Source organism: Pleurodeles waltl, chromosome 6 (genome assembly GCF_031143425.1).
Source record: "Pleurodeles waltl isolate 20211129_DDA chromosome 6, aPleWal1.hap1.20221129, whole genome shotgun sequence".
Lineage (NCBI taxonomy): Eukaryota > Metazoa > Chordata > Amphibia > Caudata > Salamandridae > Pleurodeles > Pleurodeles waltl.
This window is the reverse complement of record NC_090445.1, coordinates 1684846257-1684867193: the sequence shown is the minus strand read 5'-3', so window position 1 is coordinate 1684867193 and position 20937 is coordinate 1684846257. Positions and strand designations below refer to the sequence as shown.

The 20937-nt window shown below is 44.4% G+C and overlaps 1 protein-coding gene across 1 annotated transcript in view; it reads right to left on the bottom strand.

The window, feature by feature from the left end:
• OLFML2A (olfactomedin like 2A) overlaps nt 1-20937 on the bottom strand; it is a 196268-nt gene that overhangs the window by 68581 nt on the left and 106750 nt on the right. Inside the window, exon 3 of the mRNA XM_069241730.1 lies at nt 8934-9041. Coding sequence (XP_069097831.1) covers nt 8934-9041 — 108 coding nt within the window. The remainder of the gene's footprint in view (nt 1-8933; nt 9042-20937) is intronic.

Genomic DNA, 20937 nt, shown 5'->3' with positions numbered 1-20937 from the left:
TGCCATATTCTCTAGAAAGTGCCTCTGTATCTGTGTAATAATTGTAAAATGTATTCTTTCAGGTAAGTGTATTTTGTACTTCTGCTGCCTATTGATCTGAGTGCCTGATAATTGATTTCTGGATCCACTGATATGAAAGCACATTTACAGTTCACCATTTTAGATTGCTGAGCCACATCATGAGGGTTCTAGCACGCAAAGAGAGTCACTAATTTCCTTGGCCAGTGAAAATAGTCTGAGGAATTTATCTGGTAATCCTAACTCTGTTTTACAAACATATCTTCTTAGTACAATCATCACCACCAAGGACCAAGGTAAAGCATCTTTGAAAGGGACCATCCAGTGAATGATGTCACAAGAGATCTCAAAACCCCAGCTGACATCAAACAAAGCAACATTCAGCAATGTTGTTGGGTGAGTTGATGTTTCTTTAAGTACTTGTCATGTCTCTAGAGTTCTTACTTTTTAATGTAACAGAATTCTATTATCTTGAAAGTGTACATTGTTTAATATCACCACGGTGGAGAGGTGTTGGTTTCTCTTATTGCGTTTGCCTATTAAACCAGGCTCATCGACAAAACACTGTTTGTCATCTTTTCAAGTGCATATTATGGTGGTTGCAAGTGATGCTGGGCAGGGTAAGGAGAAATGTGTTTTTTGTCTGGTCACTGGTTGACCTCTTTAAATAAATCAAGAGAACTGAGCACTTTGTTCAGCAGAGTGTACTTTGGGATGGGGCTTCGTCTGAGAATCTAAAGCCTACATAGAAAGATATTTGTTTAATTTAAATCATTTTTAATGTATTGGTTTAGCACGGATCTAGGTCATAGGAGCAAAACACCACTTTTGCATATACCTACAAAGATCCTTGGCAGAATCAAGCTAATTTCAATTCGACATTAACCAACATGAGCTACTGCGCAGCTAGACATTGAGCAAATCTACTAAACAATTATATGGACCAAATGGCGAAAATCCTAGAGCCGGTCGTGTGCCAAGGTTCATAAAGCAGTATTATGTGATAGCAATAATAGAAGTCGCTATACGAAATCTACTGCAGCCGGAGCATCTCATGCACGAGGTGTTGTTCATGCAATACTGCAGTGTGTGGGATCTGTTGAAGATCAGAAGGTAGGAGGCAGGATGTGATGTGGAGAGGGTAAATGGTAATTAGAGCTTCTTTGTGACGATACCGATCTTAAGATCTCACCTTATGAGCTCTTAATCTTAATTTCTTGAGATCTTGTGTTCTTAATACCTTGTGATCTTATGTTTACCTCTGAAAATCTTGTATCAGACTTTGAAAACATCTAGCCTTCCATAGCATTGTGGGTATTATTAATTTAATCAACAACACAGTATTTTAATACAACATTGAAGGATGCCAATTTTCCCAGAAGGAATACTAACCAGAATGCATTGATTGAGGTTCTTAGGCAGTTTCTGCAGTAAATGGGACATAGCAATAAGCCTTACGTGGGTTTCCATTGGGGCGGAAACTCTTTACCGATGGTATTGACAAGCTGTGCACATTGAGCGGTTTATCTCAGTATTCTAGACATCAACATTCTAGGCACTATGGGGGTCGGACCGCCAGGGCCGGGGACCGCGGAAGCACCGCCAACAGGCTGGCGGTGCTTCCAGGGCCATTCTGACCGCGGCGGTAAAACCGCGGTCAGAAAAGGGCAACCGGCGGTTTCCCGCCGGTTTACCCCTGGCCCAAGGAATCCGCCATGGCGGTGCTGCTTGCAGCACCGCCATGGGGATTCCGACCCCCTTCCCGCCATCCTGGTCCTGGCGGTAAATACCGCCAGGAACAGGATGGCGGGAACGGGTGTCGTGGGGCCCCTGGGGGCTCCTGCACTTCCCATGCCACAGGCATGGGCAGTGCAGGGGCCCCCTAACAGGGCCCCATAAAGATTTTCAGTGTCTGCTGTGCAGACACTGAAAATCACGACGGGTGCCACTGCACCCGTCGCACCCCTTCAACTCCGCCGGCTCCATTCGGAGCCGGCTTCATTGTTGAAGGGGCTTTCCCGCTGGGCCGGCGGGCGGCCTTCTGGCGGTCACCCGCCGGCCCAGCGGGAAAGTCAGAATGACCGCCGCGGTCATTTGACCGCGGTACGGTCTTTTGGCGGTTCCCGCCAGGCGGGCGGCTTCCGCCGCCCGCCGGGGTCGGAATGACCCCCTATATCTACATTAAGGCGAATAGCACCAAGTCCTATATGAACTTCCATTGAGATGCAACACTTTACCAATGGTCTTCACCAGTCGTGCATACTGATTGGTTCATCTCAGCTTTCTAGACGTCAGATTGCTTGGAGGAATGTACCAGGCACTTGTGAAACATCAATGTGACAAAGGTGGCCGGCACAAGGCTGATGGATTCACACATTAATTTCTCCAGCACTTTGCCAGTCCTATGCCAGCAAAACTAAAAAAGTCAAGATTGAGGAAGTAAATTAATGACCAAGACTCCATTAGGACTAGGAGTTTGACCAACCAACACACTATGCCCTGTAACATTAGCCCACTAATGCACACCAGGGGCCAGATGTAGCAAGCAGTTTGCCCATTCTGTGTCAATGGGAAAATGTGTTTGTACATATGGCCCCAGGTGTCAAAATAATTACTCTTTTTTACTAGTAAACTCTGTTAATTTGCCAAGGTACCACTGAACATTTGTATATATTTGGACACATAGGCATAAAAAGTCCCTCTGCATTATTTAGATGGGGATTTGTTTGGCATAAGCCACAAGACACATCTTTGCATTTGCTCACTACCTGTGTAGGGGTAAATCACTTTCTGCCAGAAACATACAAAGCTCACTATCCTAGCAATCATACGTCACCCTGCCAGGCAGATGAAACCAGCACAAACTTTTACACAACAAGGCATTTAAACTGTGTTCCCTCTTGTGAACCACCTGAATTCTTTTTGGTTTTTAATAAAATGTGAGGGATGGCAAATTCACATAACCTGAACAAAACCACAAGCCTGTCCATAGCAGATCCTTGCTGTGTAAAACAGTATAGAATACATGCCATGTGCTTTTCGCAATATTTCCTGGCCTTTGTGTCAGAAGGTGTGGTAAATTTGATCAGTGAGTTAGAAAACCCTCTGCATAGACATGTGGACCTCCTAGGATCTTAAATTCACATCCTGGCAGCAAGTGGGATAACAGTAACATCTGTGTCAGTGAGGGATTTACTATTAAAATCAGATGTCACCCCAGTTGCTTTGGCAACCCCTCACATGTATTTCTTCCTAATTTCTACAGAAAACATCTCTCTATCAGTGAAAGATCTTGGCTGGAACCGGCCAATTGTGGACCCTTCCAAAAAGACATTCCCCCGACTAGGACAGAATGTATCCGATCTCATTTTGAGCGAGTTCCACTGTCAGCGCTGCAAGGGGACAGCAATTCCCCATTCTTTTGGTCACAAGAGCCGCTCTCTGAAGCAGTGTGAGGATTAGGACATTTTTAATGCGCATCTCATTGACAGGCAAACCCGCTTCAGCCACAGTATTATAAGGAGGATGAGCGGAAGGAAATGAAAGGACTGGTGTACTTCCCGGACAGTGTTTTTGTAGCTGAGGCTTGAGAGCGAAGAGATGAGGTTAGGACACTGAAAGTGACTTTGTTGGCTGTTAAACACTTCCAGATAGTTTCTAGGACTATCAAAGCAGTTCAAGAAGTGCCAACCTTTAACAGAAGCCAGATTGTTGAAACACATGGATTCTTAGAATACTTCAAAAATATGCCTTGCCTACCAGGCCAGGATTTTATCTACTAGGTTGGTACTGAAAAGTGGCAGTAGACTCTTACACACAGGGATAACGTTTTTACCAGTACTCAAATCTAGATAATTGGGTTGCAAGAAAGGCGATAAACTTCAATTCCTGTTCCCAAATTCTTGTCTTTTTCAAGGGTTTTAAGCTGGATTCTGAAAGCAGAGAAGATCATCAATTTAGAGCCATTATCAGATAAAGACCTATCTTTTCAAGCACAGTTGGCGACTAAGGGAACAGTCTCTCATTTTCATCTTAATAAACCATCAGTCATGTCACCTTTATTCCAACAGCAAGATAAAATGGTGTGAGTGAAGGCAGCGGCTGATTCCCTGAAACCGGTCCCAGGATGCTTATTTCCAGTCCAGGGAGGACCTGGCCTGGCAGTTCGGGATGGACTGTTCCCATGGGGAGCAGGGTCAAAACTGGTTTGCATATGGCTGGGTCCAAACTGGGGTGAAGTGGTGGGCAAAAAAAACTAAGGATTAAACCCAGATCTTTGTGACTGGGGGTGCATGTTTGCATTGTTCAGCATTCTGTCCATCATCTGGTCTTCTTGCTTTTGTCACCCTAAGTGGGAAGGGTATGTCCGTAGGTGGGTCACATGCTCAATGTCCCACTGGATTGAAGCTAGCCTAGTTGATGAGGGGGTGATACCCCAAAACCGGTCCCAGGATGCCTGTTTCCGGTCCAAGGAGGTCCTGGCTTAGCAGTTTGGGTTGGACTGTTCCCGTGGGGAACAGGGTCAAGACTGGTTTGCATATGACTGGGAACAAACTGGAGTGGTGTGGTGGGCAAAAAAGCAGTGGATTAAACCGAGATCTTTGTGACTGGGGTTGAATGTTTGCATTGTTCAGCATTCCGTCCATTATCTGTTCTTTTTGCTAATGCAAGAGCTGGGTACATTATATACATCATGGTTAACAGGAGATTGCAAAGAACAGCAGGCATTACGCAGATACAACAATTCAGTAGTATTGCACATCACTTCTTGCATAACCATAAGCCACAAGGAGGTTACCTGTATTGTTTCCTCAGTTATAATGGCCGGCCGGGTCATGATAGTACGAGCAGTTTATTGCCTGTGAGGAATGAGTGCACGGGGCATATGTCTCTAAGTCTGGTGGCATGAGGAAGTGTAAAGTAGTAGATTTCTAGTTGTTCATTAATACACATACACCTGGTTAACCAGGTTAATAATCATGGTTCCGCACACAGCCCACTAGCCTTTGGCCAAGGATAAGCATATTGCATCAAGCCTCCAGACACCCTGGGGGATGCTTTTAATAAACCATTAAAGTGCAATCATGGGTGAGGGTGGTACATAAACCTCCAAGTTGCTTGAGAGATGAGCAAAGGTGTTAAGCCAGTTTCTATTATTAAGTTGAGGGCATTCCCAGGCTAAATGACGGGAGTCTATTGTAGGGTCTCTGTTCTTTTGGCCAGAGGATTGAGGCATGTGCAGTGTAAAACTCTGAAGTAGATTAGACGTAATGTGCTTTTGGAAGCTCCAGCACCCGCCTGTCCACAGAAGTACTTCCTAGTGCATCTGTGAAAAGATGCTGAGACCTGCACACCATTGATCCCTAGCAGAGGGGACAGTGATAGGACCCTTCTCTTGTACAGATTTGTACAATCTGATAATGATATGGTTATTTGTGTTCAGAGTGAGTAGCAGCGACAATAACTTTCTACTGACCCTAAGTCAACAGATGCAAGTAACAATGTGTAATCCCGGCCACATAAGGAAGCACTGGTTTTGGGATGATTGGGATAGTGTAGAATAGGTAAAGACATTTGCACAAAAAACAATTTCATCAGGACCATTCTATCCGTCATGGACAGTGGGGGAGAAACCCATATTTTAAGTTGTTCTTCAATTTTATATAAGGCTGTGACATACATTTCAAGTATGGCCATGTATCTGTCAAGGCTTAACCAAATGCCCAGGTATTTTAGTGGCCTGGTGGTCCATTGGAGGGGAAATTCTAATATACATCAAGGTGTGCCCATCATGAGAAGAAAAAGCAGCAATTTATTCCAGCTCGTGGATAATCCTGAAAGACACCCAAATGCAAAACAGCAAGGCCTCTGAAGCTAGCTTAAAAATGGCTTCTATAGGTCAACAGAATGTTAAGGCGATTGATGCTTATTCAAGGCAGAAATATAGCTTCACTCAGGTACAGAGCAGGGATTTTCATTTCACAGTGTCTCATCCTCTCTTTATCTGTATTACATTGATCAAACACATGGACACTTGCCTTAGTACAACTGAATTAGGCAAATTCTCTGTACCCTTCAAAGACGATGATCTTAGAAGGTCTAGGATCTGTGAAGCAATAGGAGACTTCTCTGGTTAATGAGATCGGTTCTGGAAAGAATTCGCCTGTTTCAGGACACTGGGGTGATTATGCCTTATTCACATGCTGATGATCAGCAACATGCTTTAACTGTTTGGATATTGCAATTTTCTGATTTACCGATGTCCAGCTCCGTCCCTGTTGTCATCTCTCTTTGAGCTTTTAACCACGCCCATGTCATGCCTGTCACTTTCATTGGTTCGTGGGCTTGCCTTTTAGAATCTGTTTGCTTTCATTAGTGAAAGACATGCATATGTCATGCCTTTTCCGGTGTTTAGCCCTCCTTGAGTGCACCAGCCAACTACTGAAAACAGACGAGGCTCCATGTTTTCAGCATGGTTTCCGAACTACTTTATCTTTTTATTTTCCACGCAGCGAGATCGCGCTGGGTTTTACATAGTGCGATCACGCTCGCTTTTTTTCTTTTCATTTGTGTGGCAAGAAAAGCCCGGTTAGGAGTTCACAATGCTAATAGCGCTAACTCGAGCAAATGCAAGACCAATTCATTGCAAATGCTTGTTTACAGTGTGATCTTTTTGTGACATTAATTAGCATTCAGTGTTTAAGTTTGACTTTTCCTTTCCCCAATTTCATGAAAATGCTAGCTTTGTTTTCACATAATCAACCCATTTGATGAGCTGACATTCCTCAAGGACATTAGACCTGTTAGTCTGTAGTAGTAAGCTTAGGAGGAACCATCTAAACTAACCCTCAATTATAGCAGCTTGAAAACCTCCTCATAAAGTCTTGCCCTCATTCATTTCTTCCTGGGTTCTCAGTCCTTACTGCATTGATTTTGTCTCAGCAGAGAAGCCACTGAAAGTGGTTCTGTGTCCTCTCTTTTCTCTACCAGCCTCATCTTCCTCTTTCACCAGGAAAGCTTATAATTAGAAAATTCTGGAAAATTGTTTGAAGAAAATGAAAAAATAAGAAAGAAGCACCAGGTGTATAGGGCACACCTATAATAGTAACAGTAATGGCAAACATTTAAATGATATAAAAGATAAACATGTTACAGTTGAAAATATTATGCATAAGGAATGAAAAAATAATTTTTACTGGCTAAGATGTCATGTGTCTTTCAACTTCCATAAGAAGAGAGTGAAATAAATCCCTTTCAAAACTTCAGCTGTAGCCTTGGTGCCTTCAACAAACACTGTTTTCTGTGTTTTTAATTTAGTGTTATCACTCCCAAGCTCTGCCTCTTAGAAGGAATGTTACAAGTACTTTGACATGATTTAATGTCTACACCTCTGGTGTGTACTATAAAAAAGACAGATAGAAGAACACCTAAAAATCCCTCTCTTTGATGTCTTTATCTCTCTGTCTCTGCCTCTCTCTCTGTCTCTATCTGCATCTCCCTATCTCTCCCTCCCCCTTTCTCTTTCTTCTTCTCTTTCTTTTTCTCTCCATGTTCTCTCTCCTTGTTTCTCTCTCTCTCTCTCTCTCTCTCTCTCTCTCTCTCTCTCTACTCCTCTCTCGTTCTCCTTCTGGCTAGGTCTGTCTCTCTATCTGTTTCCCTTTCTATCTCAGAGTCTCTCTCTCTTTTTCTCTCTCTTTACTGCTCCTTCTCTGTTCGCCTCTCCCTCTCTCTGTCTGTCTCTTTCTTTCATCCCTAAATCCCCCTCTCTCTGTGTTTCTGTCTCTCTCTTTCTCTCTCGTTCTGCTCCTTTTTCTTATTTTGGCTAGGTCTATCTCTTTCTCGCATGTTCTCTCCTTTGTGCTCTCTTTCTCTCTCTCTCTCTGCCGCTCCCTCTCTCTCTTCCTCCTCTCTGTCTGTCTCCCTCTCTCTGTCTGTGTCTTTCTCTCTGTCAGCCTCTTTCTCTCTCTCCCCATCTCTCCCTCTGTCTCTCGCCTCTCTCTCTGTCTGCCACACTCTTTTTCTCTCTCTCAATACCACTCACTCTCTCTGCCTGTCTCTCTCTCTCTCTTTCTCTCTCTCTCTCCTCTCTCTCTTTCTCTCTCACTGTCTGTCTCTCTATAATTCCCTCACTCTCTCTCACTCTCTCTACTCTGCTTTTGTTCTCGTTCTGGCTAGGTCTGTCTATCCCTCACATCTTCTCTCTTCCTCTCTCATTTAGTTTTCTGTAGCTCTCTCGTCCTGTGTCTGACCCTCTCTTTGTTCCACTGTCTCATTCACTGAGGTGTGAGTGCACAATACTGACGGAAGCACAGCCTACAAAACCCAACTGACAAAACACAGCACCACAGCTCCACAGCATCAGCCGCTGACAGACTGAGGGGAGCATTGGCCTTCTTACTTCTTCTAAGTAGCTCATCTGAGACGCCAGCTTGTTGATGCCATGCATCAGAGGGAGCATTGACCCCCTTACCTTTTCTAAGCAGCTCATCTGAGACACCACCTTGTTGATTCCAAGCATCAGAGAAAGCATTGGCCTCCTTACCTCTTCTAAGCAGCTCATCTGAGACACCAGCTTGTTGATTCCATGCATCAGAGAAAGCATTGGCCTCCTTACCTCTTCTAAGCAGCTCATCTGAGACGCCAGCTTGTTGATGCCCAGCATCAAAGGGAGCATTGACCTCCTTACCTCTTCTAAGAAGCTCATCTGAGACGCCAGCTTGTTGATTCCCAGCACCAAAGGGAACATTGACCTCCTCACATCTTCTAAGCAGCTAATCTGAGATGCCACCTTGTTGATTTCAAGTATCAGAGGGAGCATTGACCTCCTTACCTCTTTTAAGTGGCTCATCTGAGACTCCACCTTGTTGATTCCAAGCATCAGAGGGAGCACTGACCTCCTTAATTGACCTCCTTACCTCTTCTAAGTTGCTCATCTGAGATGCCACCTTGTTGATGTACGCGTGCACCTTCATTAGGTCCATACTGTACAGGGTCCCCTCCAGCAAGTCAACCATTGACTGCAGCTGCAAAGCACAAAGAACAGAGTTAGGTTTTCAAAGAATACCTCCCATCTGGGTCAGCAGTCAGTAAAAACGACAGACATAGAGACAGCTGCAAAGAAAAACTAGGTCTGAGGATGAAGGCCTGAGACATCTTATGTTTGTCTCGAATGCGAAAATAAGGATTTTGTTTACATACGTGTTACATGCCTCCCTACGCATTAGAGCCTACAGCCTTTCATCTGTTACCAAATGTGTTCTGAATTTAACAGTGCAAGGTGCACACTTGGTTTGTGCACTGCAGAGCAGATAAGTGTCAGAAGAGAAATTCAACACCTTATTTCTATATATTTAAAGAGGCTCTTGCAGTATGCAGTTTCTTCTAGTTTTTGTTAGCCTCAGGAGAGGTTATCCCCTCCTCTGAGAGACAGCTAGAAGACTGATTAGACCACCACTTTCTTACAGAGTTTCTCTTGGGGTGATGACATGTGGCAGGCTGGAATCACAGTGACATCATCACCTTCTTCGACTAGTGACATCACCACTGTGGCTACCTTTGAGTGACAGACATACCGGATGGTCTTCCTGGTACTGTGTGACATCAGGAAAGGGGATCCACCTCCCTAGACCAAATTCATGCATGTAGAATGGTTAAGAACTTCCTCACTAGATGCGGTTAGAGAACACCTCAGTCTCCTGTCTAATAACACTGACTTACAGGACTTCCTGTTAGGCCCCAGACAACACCGCAGAAAGTGTTTCTTATATGAAGTATATAATGAAATTTGGAAGCTTTCCCAACAAGAATCAGCTGCCCGGTTAAGGCAAATAGACCAGGAAAATCTAAAAATGGCATTGGCTGTTGTAGATAATGGGATTAATACCCTGTCCCACCGAATACACACCTTAAATAACAACGTCTCTTCTGCTATAGACATCATACAAACAGATATGTCCTCTTTACACCATGGACAGAGTCAGCTAAGGTCCATTATGCAGTTGGGTTAGACACTTCAAACACTGAAGGCAGGTCGCGTTCCCTGGCAGCATGTCAGCGCAAGGGAAATATTTTCTTCCATTAATTTAACGCAACAACAACAACTAATGGCTAAGAAAGAAGCGGCTTTTGTCATGCTAAACATTGAGAAATTAGAAAAGTTGCCTTTTACTGTGGCTGAGGTACCATCTGCCAAGTGGCTAATACACGGGGTCATCAATCTGCCTATTTCTACACTTCAGTTCACCTCCTGTTTAAAACACATTCCAGTAAGCAGATATGAAAGGCTGGGAGATAGTTATATCCATGAGGTGTGGGAGCTTCGCCTTCTCATACAAATGTCTCAGTGGCATGAAAGAAGTCTTTCTTAGCGGTAGTGAATGTGAGACTTCAGTCAGCCGTTCCATGGTTTCTAAACAGCTGTCCTTGCATGGGGTGTGTAACGCATCTGCAGCGAACTTGGCTTGTTATCTGAAGGGAGTTCCAGTCCCCTTGATTATACCTGCGTTCCAGGTGCTTTCAAACGGCAGCTATGTCCTCATCAACGGTGAAGATTGTTGTGGGATGCGAGCCGGAATAGTTTATGTTGTTTCAGTCTCTAAGATCGTTACATGCTGCAGGAACGTACTTTTTACCCCCACTAAGATAAAAGAAGTAGCCGACATTTGGCCTCACATTGCTACTTCAAATGTGAATTTTGACAAGCTGAGCAGACTCAAGGCTTTATTGTTTCAAAAGCATGTGGCTCTTACATCTGCACTCGAGACCTACGCACTTCAGGTGGCAAGCTCGTCAGCAGAAATACAGTCCCTTTTAAGTGCAAACTTTCCGAGACACTTTGGTGAACTCGTGGGACGGATATTTATTGCGTCCAGTACAACTGGAATCACACATTTCTTTAAGGCTGTTGGTTCTGGTTTCATTCACACCTTGTCCTCCATATTCGGTTTAATACCATCAGCTATCAACTCAATTTTTTCTAGTATTTTCAGGGGATTTCCAATAGTGGTAGCTAAAGGTGTTTCCCATTACCTTTACAATGTTTTAGGAAAAGAACACTGACACAGGGAACCTGGTTAGAAGGATCCCCGTGCACTCCAGTCCAAGTTACATCCAGAAGCCAGGCAAAAACTGTGGGGGGGATACTGCAACAAAGTGCCAGTTTCCCACAACTGGGCCTCAGTTCTACGGCACAGAAATGAAGAGGTAAAACTACATGTGTTGGCTCTGATCCTTACTGCATGTGCTGCGAAAATAGAAAGAAAAATCCTATGTTTCTATGTTTGCTTTAGCTTAGGACCGTTTGCAGCATGGCTCACAATGTTTACAACAAATACACTATGCTTTAATGACTGAAATGGAAGCAGAAAATGGTACCCCCGCCCCTATATCTATCTATATATCTTTCTGTCTGTCTATCTATCTTTCTAATGTTGCAGCTTGAAATTCACCAGGTAGCAACTGTTCATGGCCTTGAAATGAACCTTTCCTGCAGTATTATCTTTTTCAGAAAGACTTTCCCCCCATTCCTCCTCAAGTTAAATGGCCCTGATTGGTTTCTGCAGAGCACCTGGACTCCCGGCTGGAACAACAAGGTCACAGTTAGACAGTTTTACCGTGAGCCATTCATCTCATGCTATCAGCTGAAGTGGGCAGTGCCTTTTGTTGGGCCGAGGTCAATGAGCCTAAATCACGATCCTCCCAACATCCTTGTATGAGTGTCCTAGCAAAGTTTAGACAGAATGGAAACCAAGATTACGAGATGGGTGCAATTCCAAAAGCACAGTAATGGGGAAACAAAATCAGCCCTGAAAAAATGCTCAAACTAGATCCGCTCCTTTTGTCTCCTGGTGCAATAGCTCTTTCCATCATTCATTCTCTCTCTTTTCTCCCTCTCTGATTGCTTTCTCTCTTCCTCCATCCCTCTCCTCCTCCCCCAGAAGCCTCCTTGTGTCGGCGGCAATCAATCTCAGGCAGCTTGGGAAATTAACAAAGGCACCAGGACCATCCAGCCCACCGGGGAAATGCCCGATGTCCTGACAATTCCACCTTACTTGTGCAAGCAACACATGCAGCGGTAACTACAGATGTACCATGATGGCCAGCTTAGGGGCGAATGTAAGCGGGTTGCCTCAAGGGCTTATACACCCCTAGTTCACAGTGTTTCTGCCTGGGCGAACTTTTACAAAAGCCTCATTTCTGGCACTTGTATTTGGAACCAGGAGACTTGTCCTGAATCTCTGTCTCTAATTAAATTGTATGTCTGCATTTCAAAGCAGCACCAGTGGTCCCTTAGTAACCTTCTGTAATTTTCGAGAGGCAAAGTTATGAGCAAAGAGCGATAATGCGTTTAAGAGGCTGGAAGAACGAAGTGACCCAAAAGAGAAATACATTCGTGAGCATTTGAGGCAGGAGGAAGCAGTACTTAATTTGTTAAAATAATTTTTAAAAAAACAATAAGTGTTGATGCTCAATGTTTATCACAGAAGCCAGCGCTATTGAATGTTGGGGTACCGAACACCAGGACTGGCAGCCTTGATTCCACCTCATGTCTCTTTCACCCACCACCAAACACTTCCTGTCTCTTTATCCCACTCTTTATTGTTCTTTCTCATCCCTGCTTTCTTTTGTCATTATTTCCCATCTTTCTAGTTCTCATTCTATCCCCCTTTTGTGTTTTGTTTCTCTCCTGCTTCAGGTCAACGTCTGATGAGGAAAAATAACTGCTGGTCCCCAAAAATCAGTGCTGATGGACCCAACCTGCGATCAATGTCTCGCTGCAAGGGAGCCAATAAACACAACAGCTTTACAACAACTGGATGCATGAAAGACTAAAAAGCTTACAAGTTTTGGAATCAAGATAATGTCACATGGACAGCAAGTTTACAAGCAGCTGATGCAGGAGAGAATTACAAGAGTCAGCAAGATCACAAGCATGAAAACAGGAAAGAAGAAATAGAGACACAAATAAATCGAACATCAGTGACAGGATGGAGCTAAAACAGAAACCAAGATTTCAGCCATTAGGAAAAACCTGGAGTACAGAGAGAGAGAGAGACATGGTTATGAGCAGTGGAAAAAGTCTAAGACACAGTAAGTGTACAACTGTCAGAAAAACAAGAAGGATTTTAAAGCAACATCAGCCTTACAAGCCCTGGAGACCAGAGAGATCTGAAAGAAGCAGAAGAGAGCCTGTCAACACAGCAAGAGTACGACCATCAAGACCAAAAAATGCATTCAGCTTAGACCATCCGAGACAAGAAAGAGTCAAAAAGACCGGAAAAGGTCTGCGAGCTTTGGAGATAGGAGAAAGCCAAAAGAGGGTGTAGTTTTAAGAGCCCTGGATGCAGGAGGAAGCCAACCAATACACCAAGATTAAACCACTGGAGACAAGAAGGAGTCAAAAGCAATAGCTAGTTTATGAGAACTGGGTAAAAAAAAAGACATGAACTTTCCAAGCACCACAGGAGGAAACCAAAATATGAACCAAACGTGTGAGCTTTGGAGACCAGAGAAGGTGAGATGGGACCGTTCATGAGCATTGGAGACAGGAGCCGTGCTCTCTTAAGCTTTTTGGGACTCTGGGCAAAACATTTTGGGGGCCCCTGGTCAGAACAATTTTGAATTGTATTAACCATTTTGTTCTAGCATAATGCAGAAAAAATACTAACCTATGCTAAACGTTCACAAACTGAATCACGTAAACTAGCTGACATGCCTTGGCCCCAACCGCCAAAATTCCTAAAATAACATTGGAGAGTGAAATGGGCTGAGGTAGAGAAATAGAGAGAGGTAACAAGACATCACCTTCTTAAAGGGGCCCTTTAAGGCTGGGGGTCTTGGACATAGCTCACCTTACCCATTCCTTAAAACAGTAGGTCCCTACCTGTGGCCCGGGGACCCCTGGGGATCCCCAAAGCCTTCTCATGGGGTACGTGACTGCTTAGAAAATTAAATAATATTAATAGAATAGGTCACCAGCTTTCAGTAATGACTCAGTGGGGGGTCCCCAAATCCCAATAGTGATTCAATGGAGGTTCCCGGGTTCCAGTAATGATAAAGTGAGGGTCCACAAAAGTGAAAAGGTCGGGAACCACTGCCTTAAAACGTCTCTGGGTGGTTCAGAAGTTTGTGTATGTCACGTGTTGGTCTTTGAATGGGGTCAGATTTACCATTCAAATTCCATCCTGAGCAAAAGTGAAGAAAGTACTGAACTGTGGAGGGATCAGATTTACTATTCCCAATCCTACCAGAACAAGAGCAGTGATGGTGCTTAAAGGCTCAGGTTTACTATCCGGATTTCAAACTCCGCAACAAAAGGAGGTATTGGACCAGCCATAGAGACAGGAAGAGTAAAACCATGGAGATTAGAAATAGGCAAAGTACACTAGGATAATGCCTGTCAGAGACTATAAAAAGTCGAAAGCAATAAAACGTTTACATTAATGGGAGACAAGAGAGAAATAAAAGAGATAGTTTAATGCACTGGAGAAGGTAAAAAGTCAATCGAGACACCAGTTGTACAGCCATCAGACGAGAGGTAACCAAAAAATGAAACCAAGTGTCTGATCGGCAGGTTGAATGAGAAGCAATAGCCAGTTCATGAGCATCACAGCTAGAAGAATGCCAAACGAGGGTGTAACTTGGTGAACACTGGGGGCAGAAGGAAGCCAACAAGCACACCATGTTCATGACCATTGGAGATAAGAAAGAGTCAAAGGCAATAGCTAGGTTGTGTGCATAGGACAGGATCCCAAGTTTCAGCAGGTGTATGACCTTCAAGACAAGAGGGACCCAAGAAAGACAAGTTTACAACAGTCACAGCGAAGAAAGACTCAAAAGCAAAGGCAAGTTTATGTGCAGTGGGCAGATTACACAGTCATAGGGCAGTGAGTTAAAGAGCACTGGATAAAGAATAGAGTCAATAAAGACAGCAAGTTTATGAGCATCAGAGTCAGGAAGAAGTAAAAAACGACATCACGTTTACGCGCCATCGCAGGCAGTAGAGAACCAAAAGAGACAGTGAGTTTATGAACAATGGGCAGATTACAGGGTCATAAAACAGCAAGTTAAGGAGCACTGGAGAAAGGATATATTCAGTAGAGACAGCATTCATGAGCATCGGAGTAAGGAGGAATCCAAAAGTGAAATCAAGTTTACGCACAATCAGGGACAGTAGAGAACCAAAGGAGACAGTGAGTTTATGAGCTGGGAAGGAGAGAAGGTGACCCATGAGTAGCTGTAATCTATCTCCTCGGAGGGGGCAGGGGTCAGAACAGCATTGCTAGTCAATATAGTGGGGGAAGCCAAGAGAATTAGAGGATGCACAAGCAGTGGAGTCGGGAGGGAACTAGACCCTAAGGAGCATATTTAAAAGAAAGTGGTGCGTCGGTCCCGATGCACCACTTTCCTTGCGTCACCCCTGGTTGTGCTGTATTTACAATCCAGCGCACCATGGCAGTCGCTAGGACAATAGCGTCAAAGTTTTTGATGCCATTGTGGCGCTTTGCTGCACTATCTTCAAAAATGTTGGCGCTCGTGCAGCAAATCACAGGGAGGCCCATTGATTACAATGGGTGCGTCATTTTAACACCTTCTCTGAACAGGCATACAAAATGATGGAAAAAATGTCACAGTGAAATGTTGTAAGTTTCACAGCGCCATTTTTTCAGGCCTCCCTGCGTCAGAATGCCCCCCTTGCATACCTTATGCCTGGTGCAAGCATAATGTGGTGCAAGGGATTTTGCAAGAGCCATCAAGATTATGAACATACTGGAGAGTCAAAAGAGACAGCAGCATTGCAGAATCAGAGACAGGACACTGATAAAAAAAACACCAATGTTAGTAGCATCAGAGATGAAAGGGACCCAAGAGATACAAGGGGAACTGAGCCTGGGGGGATGGGAGAGAGCTAAAATAAACACTAAACTTACCAGCATCACCAAAAGACACACCACAGTAATGAACATCAGAAGCAGGCGAGCCGAAACGTGGGACCAAGCTTGAGAGACAAGAGTCATCCAAAAGCGAGAGACATGGGTAGGATTAGTAAAAGCAAGAGAGAGTCAAAAGAGAGAGGAAGGGTAGAGGCATTAGAGGGACAGGAGAGAACCAAAAGAAAGATTAAGTTTACGACCATCAGAGACAAGAGAGCGACAAAGAGATGCCAAATATGTTTAAAAATAAGGAAGTGGGAGACAGCTGTCGAGGAGAATGTCACGTGCAGGTTTACGGCTGCATAAAAGGAAGTGACAGCTTGCACAGCGACACCGAGCTTGCACAGCGACTCTGCGCCTTGTCGGAGTTGTACACATCGCCTATAGCACTACAAGACCTGGCTAGGTAGCTGCAGGTAAATGTCACCAGCAGAGGGCAGGACAGGCAGCTACCAGGTAAATGTAAGCAGCTGGGGGCAGGACTAGGCAGCTGCCAGGTAAATGTCACCAGCAGAGGGCAGGACCAAGCAGCTGCATGGTAAATGTAAGCAGCTGGGGGCAGGACTAGGCAGCTGCCAGGTAAATGTCACCAGCAGAGGGCAGGACCAAGCAGCTGCTAGGTAAATGTAACCAGCTGGGGGCAGGACTAGGCAGGTGCCAGGTAAATGTCACCAGCTGGGGGGAGGGACTAGGTAGTTGCCAGGTAAATGTAACCAGCTGGGGGCAGGACCAGGCAGCGGTCAGGTACATGTAACCCGCTGGGGGGAGGCACAAGGAAGCTGCCAGGTAAATGTAACCAGCTGGGGGCAGGACTGGAAAGTTTCATGAGCAGGGGGCGGGACTAGACAGTCACCTGGTAAAGGTCACCAGCAGGGGGCAGCCGCCTGGTAAATGCCACCAGAAGGAGCCTCTGCTTGTATCGAAGGCTGCTTTCCTATCACAGTTGGGGGTGCTGACAAGAATCACCTAAAGTTGCAAAAATTCCTGTAGCGACCCTGGTTGTAACTCCTGCCCTCCACTAACTAGTTCGGAGAGAGGAAAGGGCACCCTGGAGGGAGGCTTGACTCTGCACCACTCCACTCTAGAGCGCTGTTCATCCAGTCATTCAACACATCATACATGAAACTAAGTGAAGCACTTTTCTGTAATTCTGAAGGGGTGTGGCTTCGGGGTGGTGGGGAGGTTACACCCCCTAACAAATGTGTCTTGTGATAAATAGGTGGGTACAGGGGCTTTTAGTTGGGTATGGCGAAGTGTCATATCAGATTTCACCATGAATTTCACACACACAAGCAAAAACGCACACACACTCTCTTCCTCACTCTGGGAAGGCTTCAAAAATGTTGGTTATTTCACAAAATAATGTGCTTTCTCTCACTTAGAGCCCCAATAAATCTGCATTCCTCTCTGTTTCTGCTGCCCTTAAGCCCCTCTTGTGCGCCAGCCTGTCCTCTAATGTATTGCAACATTATGTGCCCGCGTGATTGGTGGGAAATCTGAAGCTCAAACCCCCCCCATCTTACAGACCACGCCCCTGTAATGAAAGAACGATTTTAATAGGGTCTAATCTTGACAGTTTCCTTTGAGATGCAGAAATGACAAATATTTCTGAAACACCATTTCCACACATTTGGGCGCTATGCAGGTTTGTGGTTAGAACTGTATGTAAAATCAGGGACCAAATAAATGAACAAATGGAAAGCGCACTCTGTGTAAAAGCCAGTGTGCTGCCACACCGTATTTCAGTGATCTATTTGCGATAGGATGGTCCAATATGAAAAACCACCTCTCTCCTGCCAAACGGGCTTGACAATTGAAAATTGTTCCAGCACCAGTGATTACCAGCCTGGTTTGTTTGGGCTAGCAGTGTGAATCCCTGGTATGCCAGAGGGAGGATCCCTGCAAGTCAGAGGCCTGGCATGGAGGGTCGAAGTGAAATACCAGTGCATGTGTGTGTGTACGTATGTGTGTGAGTGCATATGTGTGTGTGTGTGTGCCTGTGTGTGGAGTATCTGTCTGGTGTGTGTGTGTGAGGAGATGGTGGTTGTGTGTGTGTGGAAGGTGCTTGTGTGCATGTGTGTGTGTGTGGAGGGTGAAGGAGGGGGTGGGTGAATGTATGTGTGTGTGTGTGTGTGTGTGCGAGCGGGCCTGCCTACAAGGTGGAACCTTAGCAACTCCTTTTAGAAGATAACTCTTATGTCACAGTTTGCAATGTATACTGGTGTCGAAAAAATAGTTTACAAAACATGTCCACTTAAGGGTTGCAGGGTGTATAATGCAGTCTATGATTTGATGTTATTCAGCGTAAACAATTGCAGGGAGGGGGGAGTGCATTCTGTCCCACAGAATCTGCATTCACCAGTACATCCGTATTTGGGGTAAAACCTCTTGCTCGAGTCTGCGGCATTTAATTTCTTGGACTAACATCCCAGCTCATCAAGGCACATTGAAATGAAATGTGCAGATTTATGTAGCGTGGCTTATCACCCATGAGGGAATCCAGGCGCTGTCTATGGGCACGGGGAGATTAAGAGCTTTGCCCGGAATCTCAGGACGTTGCGCCAACACCGAGGCTCGAACCCAGATCCCCAGCTCACAAGAGGGTCGCTCTGACCGCTGGGCTACATCCTCTTCTATGTCAGTGCATTTTATCTGACTATTGCAAGAGCTTTAAAGTTTCCATGCCGCCATTGTCAATTAGATCGCAACTTACTCTGCAGTATGACCGCCGTTTTTTGCATCTATAGCGCAAACCCTCAAGGAAGCCCCAGGAGTCATTTAAATGCTACCCCCATCTGCTGGCTTACAAGCAGGACCAGAAGCAGCTGAGATGTTCAGAAGGCGTGCAAGTATCATTGGCACCTTCTGGGCTTAGATGTAGAAAAGTATGCAAAGTGAGTGGCACTAAAATCAAAGTGGACGCCCCACCACACGTAAGCTATAGAGTTTAAGGAGGAACTATTGCCCTCAAATAATAGGCATGATGCTACATAATCTGGAAGGTAGAGCAGTTATTTAATGTATAGGTTTCTATAAAGTTCACGGCTGTGTAAGTATCAAGCATACAGTTGATTGCTGTGTAAATTATTGGAATGTGCAAGGTGTAGTGCAATGTAATTTATAGAGTTGGTGCAAGTTAGATATCTAGTGTAATGAAGAAAGACAGTCAAGATATAGGGTTGTGTAATATAAATGGCTGGTCGAAAGCACAGAGTAGTGTGTGATGAGGCAAACATAAGTTGTGTAAGGTGTACTGAAGATGTGCAATATAGGATGGGTCTGGTTTATATTTTAAGGTTAGTATAAGGGATCAAATTGGTATAAGTTACAGTCTTTGTTTTCAAATGTAAAACTCCCATAGAACTGGTTTTAACTTGATTCAGTACAGTATCTTACACGCTATATCCCGCCCATCGGTTGTTGCAAAAAATACATCTAGACAGCTCAGCTCACATCACTGCAGGCATCCAACTCTTTACAGCACAGCACCAAACACTAAACTATGGATAAAGTCTCATAGGTCCGCTATGTCCTCCAGAGCACGCAGACCAATGAAAGATCTAGGCAAGTAAAACTGTTCTTTGTGTAAAACAACTGGGGATGTGTAGAAGAGTAAAGATGAAGGGAGGTAGGGTGGTGTGACGCACTGTGGTACATACTAGTTCTGTACTAGATGTACCACAGATGTAAATATTGCACTTATCCCCTTACACCACGGTGGTGGGTCAATGCTTTTCACACGCGTGTCTGAGACGTACAATCACAATTTGGCCATAAAATATATCTTAAAGCAGGGTCTCCAACTTCTCCTATAATATGAGCTACTTTTGATCTAAGAAAATCAGAAACTGCTAACAAACATGTCAACTGCTACAGTAGATACCACACCTGACATGGTCATCAGATTATTCTTACAAAGTCTGTGTGATTCCAACTCATGCTGTCCCACACGTGAGCTCCTCTGGTGTTCCTTCCCAGCTCAGAGCTTCCACATAGTGTGACTAACAGTGCCAGACCCCAGTGCACCGGATGGCTTTGCTGCATGGCGATGTGTTATGTTGCAGGCTCTGTGCTGTCACATCTCGCTGTGTGTGAGTTTCAAGTTGGAACTCTGCTGTTGGTTAGATTGGCTTCCACTTCAAGGATCTGCAACTCAGCAGTGCTCACTCCTATGACATGCACAAGGTAGCACTGTTAAGCTCCAGATTCTTTCAATGATGTACTAGGTTAGGCTCCATTTGATAGAGCCACTTTCTGGCAGCTGGCGACCTACTGGCAGCTCCCGAGCTATCTGTAGGAGTACCCTGTCTTACAGTATAAACCTGGGAAAATTATTAGTATTCTAAAGTCATAGGGGTGTGTTGAATACACAAGAGATGGGCCCATATATATGTCTGATATTGCTCTATTTATTTAATTGATTATTTTGTATGTTTCTGGTACAGCATCAAACATTGTGCCATGCAGTTTCTCCAAGACCACCAAATCTTCTCATTAACATCAGAATGTTAGTTGGATGATGGCAGAGCTGAAATTTTTTCCTCTAAAAAAATCCCTGAAAAGACACTGTAATAAGGCAAACATGTAATAAAGATATCCATAGTCGATGTGTTCTGTTGTCTTTATTTAAGTCCAGGATAAATATCTCATCCACAGGAAAAACAGCCCACAGCTCTCCTCACATCATCTTCCTCCTAGCCCAGTCTCAACCATCTCCACTTAGAATCTCCATCACCACATTCCATGTCACAAGGAGCATTCCGTTGAAAGAGATGGATTGGTTACATAAACTGCAGATGGAAATACCACACACCTTTCCCCCAAAAAGAAACAAAAGAGAAATAGGAAGTAAACATAATAAACTATATACATTTGAGAATAAGAATAAACTATCCCTTAAGATATGATTAAAAACTATAAAACAAGATTCAGAAAAAACACATTGAAAAATCAGACATTTTTCCTCTTCGAGATCACAATACGATTG